At 25.7% G+C, this 15,920-nt stretch overlaps 1 protein-coding gene across 1 annotated transcript in view; it reads right to left on the reverse strand.

The window, feature by feature from the left end:
- Positions 1–2,585: 2,585 nt before the first annotated feature.
- The window catches only part of LOC129612760 (ankyrin repeat domain-containing protein SOWAHB-like), a 67,985-nt gene continuing 54,650 nt past the window's right edge, over positions 2,586–15,920 (reverse strand). Inside the window, exon 5 of the mRNA XM_055526520.1 lies at positions 2,586–2,726. Within this exon, the coding sequence (XP_055382495.1) occupies positions 2,586–2,726 (141 nt within the window). The remainder of the gene's footprint in view (positions 2,727–15,920) is intronic.

A 15,920-nucleotide genomic window follows, 5' to 3' on the forward strand; every position in this document is an offset into this window, starting at 1 on the left:
CAAACAAAAACTTAATCTTAAATCTAATCCTAAAATTTACTAAAAAAAAAAACATGAGAATAACAACACCGTTAACAAAAAAAAATTGAGTTCATCTCCACACTGGTTTTGTCTTAGAGCAGAGTAAAACAATGGGATGCGTTAAAAACGAGAGTTAGGACTAAAAAGAAAGAAAACGAAAATTTAAAAAAAAAAATATGAAAAGGAACAATTCTTTTTCTAATGTTTTTCCGAAAAAAAAAAAAAAAAAAATTTTTTTTTTTACTTTTTAATTAAAATTTTAACAAATAAGCAATTTTTTGGTTCATAACATTTTATTAAAATTAATATGGTAAAATAAAAAATTTTTTTTCTTTTAACAATAAGAGCGTTAATGGAATTGAGCCCATGGCAGAGCAAATGGTATATAAATAAGGTTACCATCATTAATTAATTTAGAGCATGTATGAAGTTTGTAACTTAAGACGCTTGCACTGAACAGCAATGAAAGCTATTTTAAGGAAAATAGCTAAGAGATAGCCACACAAAATTTAAGGCTCAAGAGCTCAAATTATTGCACCAAAATTACACTAGTATTAATTCAATAGGCCTCTTAATACCTTTACCTATATATTCCTAAATTGAACCAACTCTTTATTTGGAAAATGATATGATTTTGTAGTTGAAATATCTATAGAAACTGTTGAAAAGGAATGTTATGTCAATTTAATGTAAGAATGAGATTAGTTTTTTCAAGAAAACTAATGGTTTTTTTTGACAAAAATATTATAAATCAACTTTTAAAGGTTTATGAACAGAATTGTTTTTTCACAAATTCAAGTCTGTTTTGTGGCTCAGAACAAGTCATATTTGAAATTTTCTGTATATATATAGAAATCTCAAAACTGCTACGCGATTCCTTAACTGCGGTTTTTGTTTCATCTTCGGTACGGGTTCTGTATTTCAAGGTATTTATAACGGAAGTTTGATCAGGTAAATTTTATATTACCTATGGCTTCAATTTTATTTTTCTTTGTTTAGAAAGCACTGTTTTTTCTTTTTTTTTTGTTAAAAGTCGGGTTCATTCTATTGCTCTTTTTTTTTTGTGGTTCATATATGCATCTCAAAATGGGTGTTGTTAATTTCAACTTTTTTTTAAATTTATTTTTTTTTTTCTTAATTTGGTTTTTGCCAAGTCATTTCTATTTTAATAAAAAACACAGAGAGAGAGAGAGAACAAAAAAAAAAACTTTAAATTCGACACTAAGAGGGTGGAAGAAATAATTTTCCGCACCTTAAATATTGATTTGAAAATAATATTATTTTACATTTATGCTCTCATATATGTATGTATATGCCAGCATGGTTTACACGAACATTATTATTTTGTAAGGCAAGAGTGTGCTGTATGAGAAAATTGATGTGATTTTTAGTTTCTATCTATTAAGAAAATATTATGACTTCATACACCTATATAGACGCACGTGAAAGTCGCTGTAATTCATTAATAAATTAATGATAAAACAGAATAATATCATGTACAGCAAAATCTCAATACAAATGAAGTAAATTGTAACTTTTAAATAGTTATTTAATGAATTTTACAAGAAAAACAACACATAGGTGTGCAAGAATTTTAAAAGAAATTATTATGGTAATTAATATTTTGGAGTTTTATCGAATTAATTGCAAATTTTCTTCAGAAATCAAAGATATTATATGTATTTAATTTGATTATTTAGTTGTTTTAGTGATATTTAAAAAAGAGAGCATTTCATTTATTCAGATTTTCCGTGTCATATTAGAATTTTGAAGTAAAGACAAAATTCTAAAAATAAGGGTGTAGACGAAAAGCACAAATTGAAAAATTGCTGATTAAAAACTAGAACTGATCAATTCATTTAACAGAAAAAGCAGTTTAGTACCCCTTATATCTGATTTCGCAGTTTTAATGCTTATAACAATAATTATTGTGATGAATTATAAACAGTCTGCTGCTTTTTTCTATCAGATTTCTAAATGACTAAATAATTGGGTCTGAATTCACATATTTTGTTATGCAAAGGCTTTTTTCATTCTTTTCTGATTTAAAACCCTTTAAAATTTTGAAAACCCTTGAAAATTTTCTATGTTAAAATTTTATAAAAAATCTTCATTATTACATGCTAGATCAAAATATTTATTTTTATTAAAGATTTAATTATATTGACGTGACGTATGTAAATTGGATTTTTCTTTTTGAATATGTGCATATCACAGCACATGATATTTAAAAATTTATGAAATTTAGAAAAAAATAAGGGATAATTAAAAATTATTTGGATAACGATTTATTCTTCAATCGCTTGCCGACTCTGATTTTTTATACCACATTATAAATTTTCGAATTTTCGGTAATATTTAAATGAGTGGTAACTAAACTAAAAGTACACGAATACAAGAAAATTTTCGATGTTTGCGCGGTTAATGGTTACCAAACTAAAATTGCACGAATTCAAGAAAATTTCCGATGTTTGCTCGGAATATATCCTAAAAAAAATTAATATGAAGCAGAATATTATGGCGATTAGACCCGCTTCTTCCATAAATATAAACATTTTAATTGTCTATGTTAAAACTTTATTTGCTAAAGATGATGGTAAAACAGATAGACCGACAGCCAAACAGACACACATTGCAGCTGAGATAAAAGACAAACAGCCAAATCTCATTAGAATTTTTGTTTCACTCCGATTGTAATTTAAGTTCTGTAATGGATGAAAATTTAAAAATTAAGATGTCTAAGGTAAGAAAATAATTTTTCATTTTTTCTAATTTTAAATATATGTGGAAAATTTGAATTATTTGGTTTAATGGTGAATTTAAAATATTAATGATAATGAAAATTCTGTTGGAGTAACGAGATGTAATCAATGAGTTTTATAAAACTTTATCTTTGACAGCAATTATAATTTATAATTAATCTTGATTAAAATATAAATAATGTTTTAATCGAACTTCCATCGAACATGTTTGATTGTGATATTTTAAATTTGTGTTAACAAAAACTTATACGAAAACTGAATACAAAAAAAAAATATTATGTATGTGAATTTAACAGATTTAAAGCGGAATAATCCTTGTTTCATTAACAGTATATAAAATTTATTTAAAAAATTTTGGTACCTCTCGTCCTGTGCAATCATACACGATAATTTCTTCAATAACTATTAAATTATATGAAATTAATAGTTTTTCAATGTATAAATGATTCTCCGATGCAACTTATTGTTAGCACTGCATCCAAACTTCGTTCTTCTTTTCAAAATTTCAAGAAATATATATATATGTAGATTTTATATAATATTTATCAGATTTAGTTACTGGTAAATATTTACACACTATCATACAAGAAGTTTGACAGTTTTCATATCATACTTATACATGTACAAATTTTAAAAACGTGAGAATGAACAAAATTTTTGAAAATTTTTGCCATTAATTAAACGGAAACAAGAAAACAGGATTAAAAATGTTTGAAAATAAAAAAAAAAATATTTTACATGAATAAAAATTATTTATATTTTTTTCTCTTAAACATTTTCCAAACTAAAACTAAATAGAAAAAATAACGCAATCTTACCAAAAAAAAAAAAAAAATTCTATAGTAATACCTAAAAATATGCTTCTCATCAATTTTCTTAATGGCTTAGGTCCACCCCAATTAGTTTATTACGTGACAATGATTATAGGTCTTTATTATTATTATTTTTTTGTTTTTGAAATAGCCTACCGCATTTAAATAAATTGGGGTCTTATCTCTTTTACATTTTCTTGCCTTTTTCCAAACTTAAGAGTACCTAACCATACATCTATCTAGCTATCATTATCTATATTCATCTTTTTAATTTATTTAATCAAAAAAAAACATTATGTTCTATTTAGTATATAGGTAAATATATTGTGTGCACGTATGTAAATATAAAATACATTTTAAAATTAACATGAAAGATACTAAATAAATAAACAAGAAGAAGAAGAAAAAAAAATTTATTACTTTTCTTTTGGCTTCCGTAGAAAATTAGCACCTTAATTAATTTAAATGGCGTCCATTTAAGAGAATCTCCCAAAATAAATGGGATATAATTTAAAAAAAAAAAAAGAAAATATAAAAAGAAATCTAATATCTATGAAAAAATAATTTCATTAGAAATTTTTTTTTTTTTTTGAAGAAATAAGAACACCTAATAAAAATTAAACAAGAGACATAAAAGAAATTAGAAATTACAAACAAAGAAAAATAAATATAGGAAAAAATTATGAGAATAAAGAGTTGTACCAATTATCATAAGGCATGCTTTGAACTTCTATAATCCTCAACCTAAATTTGGTTGGTGATAAAAAGTTAAAGACATGCAGAATTACGAGATTTCATTAAATTAAATTTTCTTTTAATTTAAAGAATGCAGGATTACGAGGGTTAAATCAAATCTTCTAATCCAGGGCCGTATCGTCACTTACACATCGAGGCCTAACTAGGGATTTACGTTCTAATTTTATTATATTTGAGGCAATATAGTCAAAATATTCTTCTTTTTGCTTTCATATATTAGTTCTGTTAAATGGATCACGACAGTCACTGAAGAATGGACTAAAAAAATCTTCGGCAAATCAGTTTAGCGAAATAAAACCTTTACTATAAATGTTAAAATAACATTTTAGTTATCTGATAACCATTGGCTGGGTCATTTACTTGCCAATATCAAAGGAGAAACAAATGAATTTCTTAAATATTACACTTTAATTGTACGAAAACTAGTTAATCATGCAAGGACCTTTGTTTAGTTATGACTCATTTACAAATTACATTATTCTTTCGTTTACCTTATGAATTATGAATAAAATTCTTTTAAGTTTTACGTTTTTATAATTAAATTGGCAATTGAATTTAAACTAAAAATGACAAAAATATTTTTAAAAAACCATAAACTTTTACTTATTCGTATGTGATTGCCATCTCTTGGAAATTATGTGAATTACTTTAAATAAGCACCTTTGTGTTTAGCTAAATTAATAAAGGTTTGTAAGAAAACATTATTTTTTGTACACGTGAAGAGAGCTAAGAATGAACTCAGCAGTGCGTATCACTAAATTCTAACATTATAAATGAAAATTAAATTTATTAACATGATTTACTCAATTAGAATTACAGGTATTGTTAAATACAAAAATACAATTCCATTTGCTACATTGTTGGTTGTTTTGTTTTTCTCCCAAAAATAGAGGTTACCCAAAATAAAAAAATAATGGGATCTTAAACATCACTGATAATTTTTAAATTATATCTAATGATAGCGCCCTCAATTGCTCATCATTATCAGCCATCATGATGATCCACATAGCTACTTATCCTATCATTGTATACTGTATATCATGTACAATAAATTAAAAAAAAAATAACCTAATAAAAAATATAAAAATTAAAATAAAAAACAAAGAACATCATGTTTTGTTTGTTTTTTTTTTTTACCTTTGAAGTAAAACATAATTTTCTTAGAAATTACATACAATTTATATCGAATAAAACATTAAAAATGACAACATTATAAAAATAACACTAAATATTTTAAGATATGCATTAAAGGTCTAGAAGAGTAACAATTCAAAATCACAGAAGAGGTGATTTTTATACAAATTAAGTTTTTTTTTTTAAATAAATATTTAATGTTGTCCAAAAAAAACAACAAAATATTTTGTGAAACTAAATTTTAGATAAGAAAATTCAAGAATTCCTTGTTCTCAATCGAAAGTTGTACAATGAATTCAAAAATTTAAAAGAAATTAGCGGTCTTTAATATCATGAAGTTGAGAATTATCAATGAATTAGTTGCAATGCAATTTATTTATTCATTTTCAAGTTTAACTCAAAATATGTCAAAATATTGTGTATATATCTAAAAATAACGTGTAATATATAACTGTAAAACAATAATGGCAGTCATTATTATACAAAAAGTTGATCTCATACTATGCGATCGAGTGTGTTTGATTAGGTTTGAATTGGAACATGCTAATCAAACTTGTTTTCATATTTTCGTTAGAGTAAAAGGTTGATCTCGTGTTATGAAATCGAATATGTTTGATTTGGTTTGAATTGAAAGATTCTACTTAATTAATTTTAACTTGCTTTCATATGTTCGAAAGAGTAAAAGGTTGCTCTCACACCATAAAATCGATTATGTTTGATAGCTAGTCAATTAATTCAAACTTGTTTTCTCATATGATCATTTATCAAGTTCTAATATGATACTCAAAGTATTGATTTTGTACTATGAAATCAAGTGTGTTTGATTTGGTTTGAATGGAAAAATGCTAGTCAATTAATTCAAACTTGCTTTCATATTATGCACTCGAACATGTTTGATTAGTTTTTTATTCCCACAAATCCTTATGTGTATTAATAATATTTTCAAATTGGTTTAATCTATAAATGTAAAATTAGGAATGTTAAAATTTACTATTACGAAAAAAAAATATAATTAATTATTCTCATCTTTAACGGTATTTTGATTTTTTGTATCACAATCAATGTTGTATAATAAGAAATTACTAATTAATTTAGGTTACATCACAAATAAGATAAGATTTCGTTTATTTTCTATCAATGTTTTCGAATATGGCCCTAAGGAGGATCGTTTTATATAAATTAAATAAGAAAAATATCATGTAAAAATAACAAATAAAATAAAAAAATAAATAATATGTACGACATGTAAAAAAAATATTATAAAAATAATGAAATTTCTTTCAATTTAAAAGCAAAATTTGGAAAAAATTAAAAATGGTTTTTTCTTTTTAAATCCAATTCTAAAAAATTATATATAAGCAAACTGCCTGATGTGAAAAAGAAAAAATTGCAAAATATATATTTTTTTACAAAATGTGTGTATAGACATTTCCAATAAACATGTATGATATGTTCATGTGTGTATTAATGTAACTCATACTAACGTATATATGAAGCAGTGATGCCATTTTATTTCATTACAACATGGATGTGTTGTATGATTTTTCTATATTTAAGTTGCATTTGTTACTGACAAAATATGATTCTATTGCGTTCTTGCGTGTTATTGCGATCACAACCAGAACCTGTCGCAATTGACCAACAACCTCGTATATTTCGAAGCTAGCTAGTGATTAGAAAGAAAGAGCATTCGTTTGAGCTTCGAATTCCGATATTAACGCAAAATATTATTTTGTAAGAAATTGTTGAAAAGCACTATAATTTTTGCTCAGGAATTCCGACCCTGTAAGCTTCCGGGCATCGAAAAAATGAAATTATAATTTCAATTTCAATTGAATTTTTTGGTTTGTCTCCGTTCATGTTATCAACCATTTTTAAACTTAACTGAATGAAGACTCGTCAGCTCCCAATTGTCTTTAATAATTTTAAATACAATGCAATATTTACAGCGGTTTAAAATTATTTTGAACTTGGTATAGATTTATTGATATCACCCCCATTTCACGAATTTTTCGATTCTAGTAATTTTTTATTTATATTCCTGTATTTTGGCCGGCAACTTTAATTCTCGATTGTATATGCGAAAATAAATACTTGTAAACTCACTGTTCTTGAAAAATATCATAACACAATTACTACGAAATATCAAAGATTTGAGAAGAGTCATCATATGAATGTATTTTATGTAATGATGTTCAGTGTTTTGCCGGCGGTTACCATGATTACATCAAAAACAAATATTTTTTTTTTCCTATAATTTTATTTTTTTGGTAAGACCCTTTGGTTTAAATTTTTGTTTTTTTTTGGTAAAGAGTTTTTTACAAAAAAAAAGTATTTTCACATTAAAAATTTTAGGCTGCTAAAAATAATTTTTTTTTTTTTCATCTTGTAAATATTTTTAAGAAAATGTTTTTCTTTTATTAATTTCACTAATTATCTAATTCCTTTGAACTAACACTAATAATATTTCTATTTCTTCTCTATTGGATGAATTGCCTTTAATTTTCAAAATGCTAAAATTTTTCTTTGATATTTTTTATTTATGCAACCAACACAATTAATTGGGTCATTGCAATATGTGCATGTAAAGGTCCTCGAATTTCAGTGAATACACAACGTAGACGAATTAAATATTAGCAAAGAATGTACAAGAATAATTTTTACTTAGTAAACTAAGTAAAATCAAAGAGATTTTGTTATTATTCTAATTGTAGATTTTGAAAATTTTTGTTTTGTTATAAATTTGTGCAGTTCAATGACGTCTATACTGCAACTGAGTTTATTTAATTCACTTAAATACTTGCCAAGTTATATGAAAATGAGTGGGCATTAATATTGTGAGGATATTTATAGTGTGTTTCATGTTTTCCAAAAAAAAATATTAGAACATTTAATAACTATTCAGCCAAGAAGTTACATTTACCGCCAGCTCTTAAACAAATCACAAATTTCTTTGTATTTAGTATTTATTACAAAAGTTTTATATGTGTCGGTTAAATTTATAATAAATACAGAAAATAATGGCTTAAATAATCTGGAATTATTCTTGGCTTTATTAAATAGGCCTCACAAATACTTTTTCAAAAGTAGCCTAATGGAGTTGGAAAAAATTCAAAAGCGAAAACACAACATTCGGAAGGAGATTCTTCCGTATCATTTTGTTATATTTTGTAAACGCGTCGTGTGCAGAGCCTGTAAATCTATACTCTTGATGGAAATTGAAATGATGTAATTTTTCACTCTATAATTTCTATTTTTAATTAAAATAGTGAAGAATTTAAAAAATCTAAATTTTTAAATGTCTAATTTTAATAATACACCGAAGGGCAATTTTGGAACGACCCTATATTTTCAAATTGATATTGTTTACTTTATGGAATTTAATTATCGACAACTAACCATATATTATCTTATCCTCCATATTTTAAAATTTACTCAAAATTTTAATGTCACAAACAAATAAGTTAATGTTTTAATAAACCTTATTTATTATTTTGTTTATTTGTTATTGTTGCAACCCGAAACGACTAAATTTTAAAATGAAAAATGTGAACACTAAACATACAAGTTTGATTTGTGTGAAAATGTCAAAATTCAAAAATTTTGAAATCTGAACATGACATTTTTATTTTATGCAAATTTTAGAAACAACTTTTTTTAATATAAACTGTATATTTGTACTTTTTTTTAAAAATAACAAATTTGAACCTGACTTTCTATTTTTTATTTAGGAATTTTTATTGAATAACTACTTTTTGTATACAAATTTAGTTATTGGATGATTTTTCTGTCAAAATTTTTAACATATGTACATACATATATAAAAATAAATAACTGTTATACATGAAAAAATCATGTCGCAAAAAATTATATAACAAAAATATAAAATATGAACATATTATTCAATTAATAACAACAAATCGCCTACATCACAAATAATTTAATTTATTATATTTAAGTATTATAAATTAATTTCTAAAATAAAAATATAAGAACAAAAACAACAACAAGAAACTTATGTTTCAGTAGTCAATATTTGGTAGTAAGTTTTGGTTTTATCTTTCTTTCTATTTAAATGTCAATTTTTTTCTGTCTAACTAAAATGAAATTGGAATAAATCTCATAAAAATGTTAATTTTATTTACTAAACGCAACAAAAAATAATATCAAAAAATTTATACAAAAAAAAAAAAAAGAAAAATGCGCCATCTACATTTTTATATTTTTGACATGTTCTTGAACAAAATGTCAATTTATGTCAATATTAAATTTAAATTGTTATTTTTAATTTATATAAAAAAGTAAAAAAAACATAAATGAAAAAAATAAACATGATTTTATTATTTTAGAAATTTAATTTAAAAAAAAAAAAAATCTAAAAACTAAAAACATGAAGAAAACAGAAATGCCTCAGAGAAATGTCAAAAAGATGTCATCATAAAATAATAAATTAAAACAAGAAAAAAACAAAAATTACTGTTTTCCTCCGTTTCTGGTGGTGTTATTAAAATTACGATACACGGATACATTTTTTATTGCTAATATAATAAAAATAAAGGAAAATATTAAAAATTGTTTAGCACCGCCAATGTAATTTACAGCAACTATTTTTGTATAGTTTTCTTTTCTTTTTTTTCATTTTTGTATCTCGATTTCTTGTACTCCACCACCTTCCACCAAATTGATATTTTAAAAATTTAAATATTTAAATTATTTTTATCATAAATATATTATATGTAATTTTAGTCTTGTCGTTTCAGATTAATTGTATTTAATTTGTAGTTCGACACGAATATTTTACTATATCTGCGAGTGTCCGGCTATGAGCGAGGCCAGACTGTTCTTGAGACTGATGTATCCAGACTGATGTATCGCAGACTGCCATCGTGGATTTAAATAGATTTCTCAATAGAACTAGGTGGCGTATCTAGGCTACCTGTAATCGTACTCTCAACGTCAGCCCAGCGATCACGGGGTAGTGGTAGCAAAACGGCATATTTGTGCTAATTAGGATGCAATGGATTTGCTGTACGGGCTATGTAAACCAACCAACGTCAATTTTAAAGAGAATGCGTCAATTTATTTTAAGTTGCATTTGATTTATTTTATTAATTGGCAAATAAAACAACTTGGAAAACATCTTATAGAATGGTAATTTTCGATAGTAAGGTCGAATGGACGTTTTCGATTCCAATTATTGAACTATGTGAAGGTAATTATTTTTTTTCCAGGAAAATCAATCCTTTCCATAAGCCCTACAGCTTTATGTTACTTCAATATACTTTATACTCGTATCTGAATATTCAAACTTCACTCCACTTTCATAACAATATTCAAATTTTTCTTCCAGTTCGTAATAGTTACTGCCAACGCCGTTCACAAGTCTAATAATAGTTCTGCTAACAGTCAAAAATTTTTTATTGTAATATCACTTCTTATTTATTTTACTAAAAATTTATAATTCCCGTTTTCTATAAACGGCAGCACTTTTCTATCAAATTAACTCACTGAAATCTATTTAATAATATTTCGAACACACTCTCAGGCGTAGGAAATTCCTTCTTTACAATGAACTTTAAAATGAAAAGTGTTAAATTATTCTATATATGTATATATAAATTTTTTTTTCAAAATTAATTTTTCTCTTGGGCGGTTTTAAACGGAACTGAAGTCGCGTTGTTTTTATTTTCATTTGGACCTTAAAATGCATATTTAATGTCATTTTTATTGTTTCCCTTTTTCAGAACAATTTTTTTTCGTTCTACTAAAAATCAAAAAAAAAATTTTTTTTTTTTTTGACAAAATTAGGGCAGATCTAGAACACGTAAGGCAAATAACAAGAAATTGACAAGTATCATAAAAACAATGACATTATACAAAAAACAAAAATTGAAAGAAAGGGGAAAAAAAAAGAACTATTATAAGAATTGCTTGCGTGCATATTATGTAGCATGTTTAACCGATATAACCATTTGATATACTCATAATAAAATTATGTATGTAAAATCTCTACAAAAAAAGATCATTTAAAATTTCTAATGGATGATGAAAAACATGAAGAAGTCATAAAGCACAAGAACAAGAACAAGAAGAAGAAGATTATATTAACTTAAAATATTGTTGTAATAAAAATTGAGAAGATATTTAAAAAAGTCAAATGTCGAAAGAGTTAACATATGCATATGCACACAGTATATTCGACTACATATAAGAAGACCTACATAATAAAATGTATTTGACATTTAAGGATTCATTTGGGTGGCATTTAATGAGCCATAAATGCAAAAGATTATGACTTAAATGATTGATTGAATCAAATATTGGATTTTTTTTATTTTAGATTCCCTAAGTTAAATCACTATTTTTAAATTAGTATATGCTATAATAAAAATGGAGAGAAAAATTTTTAAAACCGCAGTCTTCCCAAACTCGTAAAAGGCTTACAATAAAATAAAATTTAAATAAATTATTTATAGAGGGTTTATAACATGTAGGGATTGAACTTATTTTTCTTTTATTTCTTGTTGAAAAGATGACAACAATATAATTGGTTACTTTAAAACAAAAGATTTATTAAAATTTGTGATAGAAATATTTTAATTATTGAGCTGAGTATTAAGAGTGAAATATGAAAATTTTATGAAGGTCGGTTTTTAGAATATTGAATTGTGTTGTAGATCAATAATGACGAATATTTGAAAAATGGGTGGGCTAAATCGGTTGTAAAAGTATTAAAATGCTACTACATATTAAAATTTCTGTATTCAAAACCATTGGAAAAAAAACTTTATTTTAAGAGTTGCGTACTCGAATAACATTTAATTATTATTTTTAGTATGTGATAAACCACTAAATTTATCAATTTTATTTTGTAGGAATGGGAAATTTAATATTTAATTTTAAAATTTTTAGAAAAATTCAAATACAAATCATATTATTAGCGATTAATAGAATACAATTGTGAGTATCGGTACTAGATGATGGTTTCAAGGTTCGACAGGAGGTGTGAGACAATATTTCAACATATTCTAGCCCTGCCCCTTATTTTAAATCATATCATAGAGAGATTTTGACGGACAACCCACTTTTGAGCTCATTTGGAAATGACATGGTTAGAATGTAAAGCTTTGAGAAAAATTTCGGCTCATAATTGAGTAACAGAAAGAATTACGGAAATGAGTCTTTACCCGATGAGATCACAATACGTTAAGGGGTGAAATGATTACAATCACAAATGGACATAATTTTGGACTGGTGTGAATATATTTAATTTTTGAATTCTAAACATGAAGTATTTGAGTGTCTTTCAAATTTAAGTTCATATCATTGTCTGCTTAATCCGTGCGGTCTACAATCTACAATAGTTTCTGTTTATATCTTAAAGTTGAAAAATTTCTCTTATATTCTTTTACTTTTAACAAAATTCCTCGCTTTTACACTTAAATATTACAAAAATTTCAAAATCAAGAACTAAGAAGAAAATTGTAAAATTAATTCTATATATACACTAAAATCTATTCTAAATATTTTACAAAAATTAAAAATTTAATTTCAAAAATATTATGATGATGTGTAATTCGTTTTAAAATCTTCTTTATTTCAAAATTTTTAATTAATTTTCTTCTAAATATGCTTTTAATATAGAAAATGAAATAGAATGAACTCTTTGTATATGTTTGACAAAATTAATAACGAAATTTTAATATTACAATTATTTCATATATTATGTACATATACATACAAGTACATAATATAATGATAGCTGTTATATTAAAATCATATTCCCACCTTCATTTTCAAAAATATTATACAATGTAATTTTTCAATAAGGATAATGTAATATTTTGCAAAAGGTTATTCTTATTTAATACCTCTCTATATTAAGATTTCATACTATAAAATGTATGTGCGTGTGTGTATATAAGTGGATATGTGTATATATTTTATAAAAGTAGAAATGATAATTACTTTTCTGTATAAATGAAATAGAATTTTTAGAATATGAAATTGTAATTTGTATGCAAATATTATAATCAAAAAATAACAACCTTTTGGAGGTCCTTTAAGGTAAAACAAACGATAATATTTATTGTGCTGTGTCTATACATATATGTATATATGTATCGTATAAGTGCTTCTAACAATACTAATAAAGAAATAATAAAGGATAAAATAAATTTTGAAAAGGTAACCTTTATTATTATTGGTATATTGTTATACCCTGCACTTCGTGAAGGGTATATTAACTTTGGTATGGAGTTTGTAACTACTTGAAGGAGTCATCTGCGGTATGGACATATATATATATTCTTGCTCAGCGTAAAATTCTGCGTCGATTTAGACATGTCCGTCCGTCCGTCCGTCCGTCCGTCCGATCGCACGATAACTCAAAAACCAATAATGCAATCGACACCAAACTTTCACAAGTTTTTTCTTTTGTGCCAAGGACGAACCCTATTGTTATTGGACTAAGTCGGACAACGGGTTCGGGTAGCTGCCATACAACTCCAAGAGTTTATTTTAAATATTTCAAAAACTAATAAAGCTATAAATATAAAATTTTGTACACATGTGTCCAATTATTTTCTACACATGCTCTAAAAATTATAATGGGATAGCTGCACCGGTTCGGGTGGCTGCCATACAACTCCAACAGCAAATTTTTTATATTCGGCAAAATAATAAAGTCAGATTCATGAAACTTGGCAGTCATGTGTCCAATTATAGGTCAAATATATTTCCGAAGTTTAGGAGTAATTGCTTGACAGGTTCGGGTACCTGCCATACAACTCCATAAGCTAATTTTAAATATTTAGAAAAAGAATAAAGTCAGATTCATGAAACTTGGCAGTTGTGTGTCCAATTATGGGTCAGACATATTTCCGAAGTTTTGGAGGAATTGCTTGACAGGCTCGGGTACCTGCCATACAACTCCATAAGCTAATTTTAAATATTTGGAAAAAGAATAAAGTCAGATTCATGAAACTTGGCAGTTGTGTGTCCGATTATAGATCAGATATATTTGTGAAGTTTTAGTGGAATTGCTTGACAGGTTCGGGTACTTGCCATACAACCCCAAAAGCTTATTTTAAATATTTGGAAAAATAGTAAAGTCAAATTCATGAGACTTGGCAGTCGTGTGTCCAATTATGGGTCAGACATATTTCTAAAGTTTTGGTGCGATTGCTTGACAGGTTCGAGTAGCTCCCATACAAGTCTAAAAGCTTATTCTTAATATTTGGAAAAATAATAAAGTCAGATTCATGAAACTTGGCAGTCATGTGTCCAATTATGGGTCAGACATATTTCTGAAGTTGTGGTGGAATTGCTTAACAGGTTCGAGTAGATCCCATACAAGTCTAAAAGCTTATTCTTAATATTTGGAAAAATAATAAAGTCAGATTCATGAAACTTGGCAGTTGTGTGTCCGATTATAGATCAGATATATTTGTGAAGTTTTGATGGAATTGCTTGACAGGTTTAGGTACTTACCATACAACTCCAAAAGCTAATTTTAAATATTTTGAAAAATTATAAGGTCAGATTGATGAAACTTGGCAGTCGGATGTCCAATTTTAGGTCAGACATGTCCGTGAAGTTTCTATAGAATGATCTCACAGGTTCGAGTAATTGCTACACAATAACGAAAGGTGCAGGGTATAATTCAATCGGTTTATAACGACTGAAACGTTTTTACTTGTTTTTTTTTTCTTTGATATTGTATAAACCTTTTAAATTGAATTTGAAATTTTCAAAATAATTTTCCAACAAGTATTAAATTAATAAACTTTTAATATGATCCTATATTGAGCCCAAGTACTATACATAGTTAAAAATGAAACTATATGCTAAATGAAATTCGAAAAGATTTAAAATATGAGAATTTATGAATTTTATTGAATAATACTTGAAACTCTGTTATAATTTGCATTCTTATTAGTAAAATCTTCAATTTTTTCTTTCTCAATTATTTTTGTTAAGTCTTATAGTTCTAAAAGAACAATTATTACTTGAGGCAGTAATAATGTTAAAAGTATGCAAATATTTATAAATTCTTGGAACGATAATTTATATAAAATGAATAAAAATAAAACGAGAGTGGAATCTTTTTCAGTTTATTAAAAATGTGGTTTGTAAATAAGGTAATGTATATAAATAGCTCCGAGTTTAAGATAATCACAAAAAAAAATACAAGAGACAATTTCAACCTGAAGGAAATTATTATTAGTTTGACAAATTTTTTATGTAATTCATTGAATTCTAATTAAAAATCATGCCATTTATATACATCAGGTTCAGGGCAATTTGAAAAAGTGATCTATAGTTACTTATGAATTATATAAATTTAAAGTATTTTGATTATATTAAATTGTCAGGGTGGCAGGGGTCAGATTAAGATTAAACCGTTGAAATCAAATTTTAATATCCCTCACAA

This window comes from Condylostylus longicornis, unplaced genomic scaffold, assembly GCF_029603195.1.
Source record: "Condylostylus longicornis isolate FDR11 unplaced genomic scaffold, ASM2960319v2 ptg000077l, whole genome shotgun sequence".
Taxonomy (NCBI): domain Eukaryota; kingdom Metazoa; phylum Arthropoda; class Insecta; order Diptera; family Dolichopodidae; genus Condylostylus; species Condylostylus longicornis.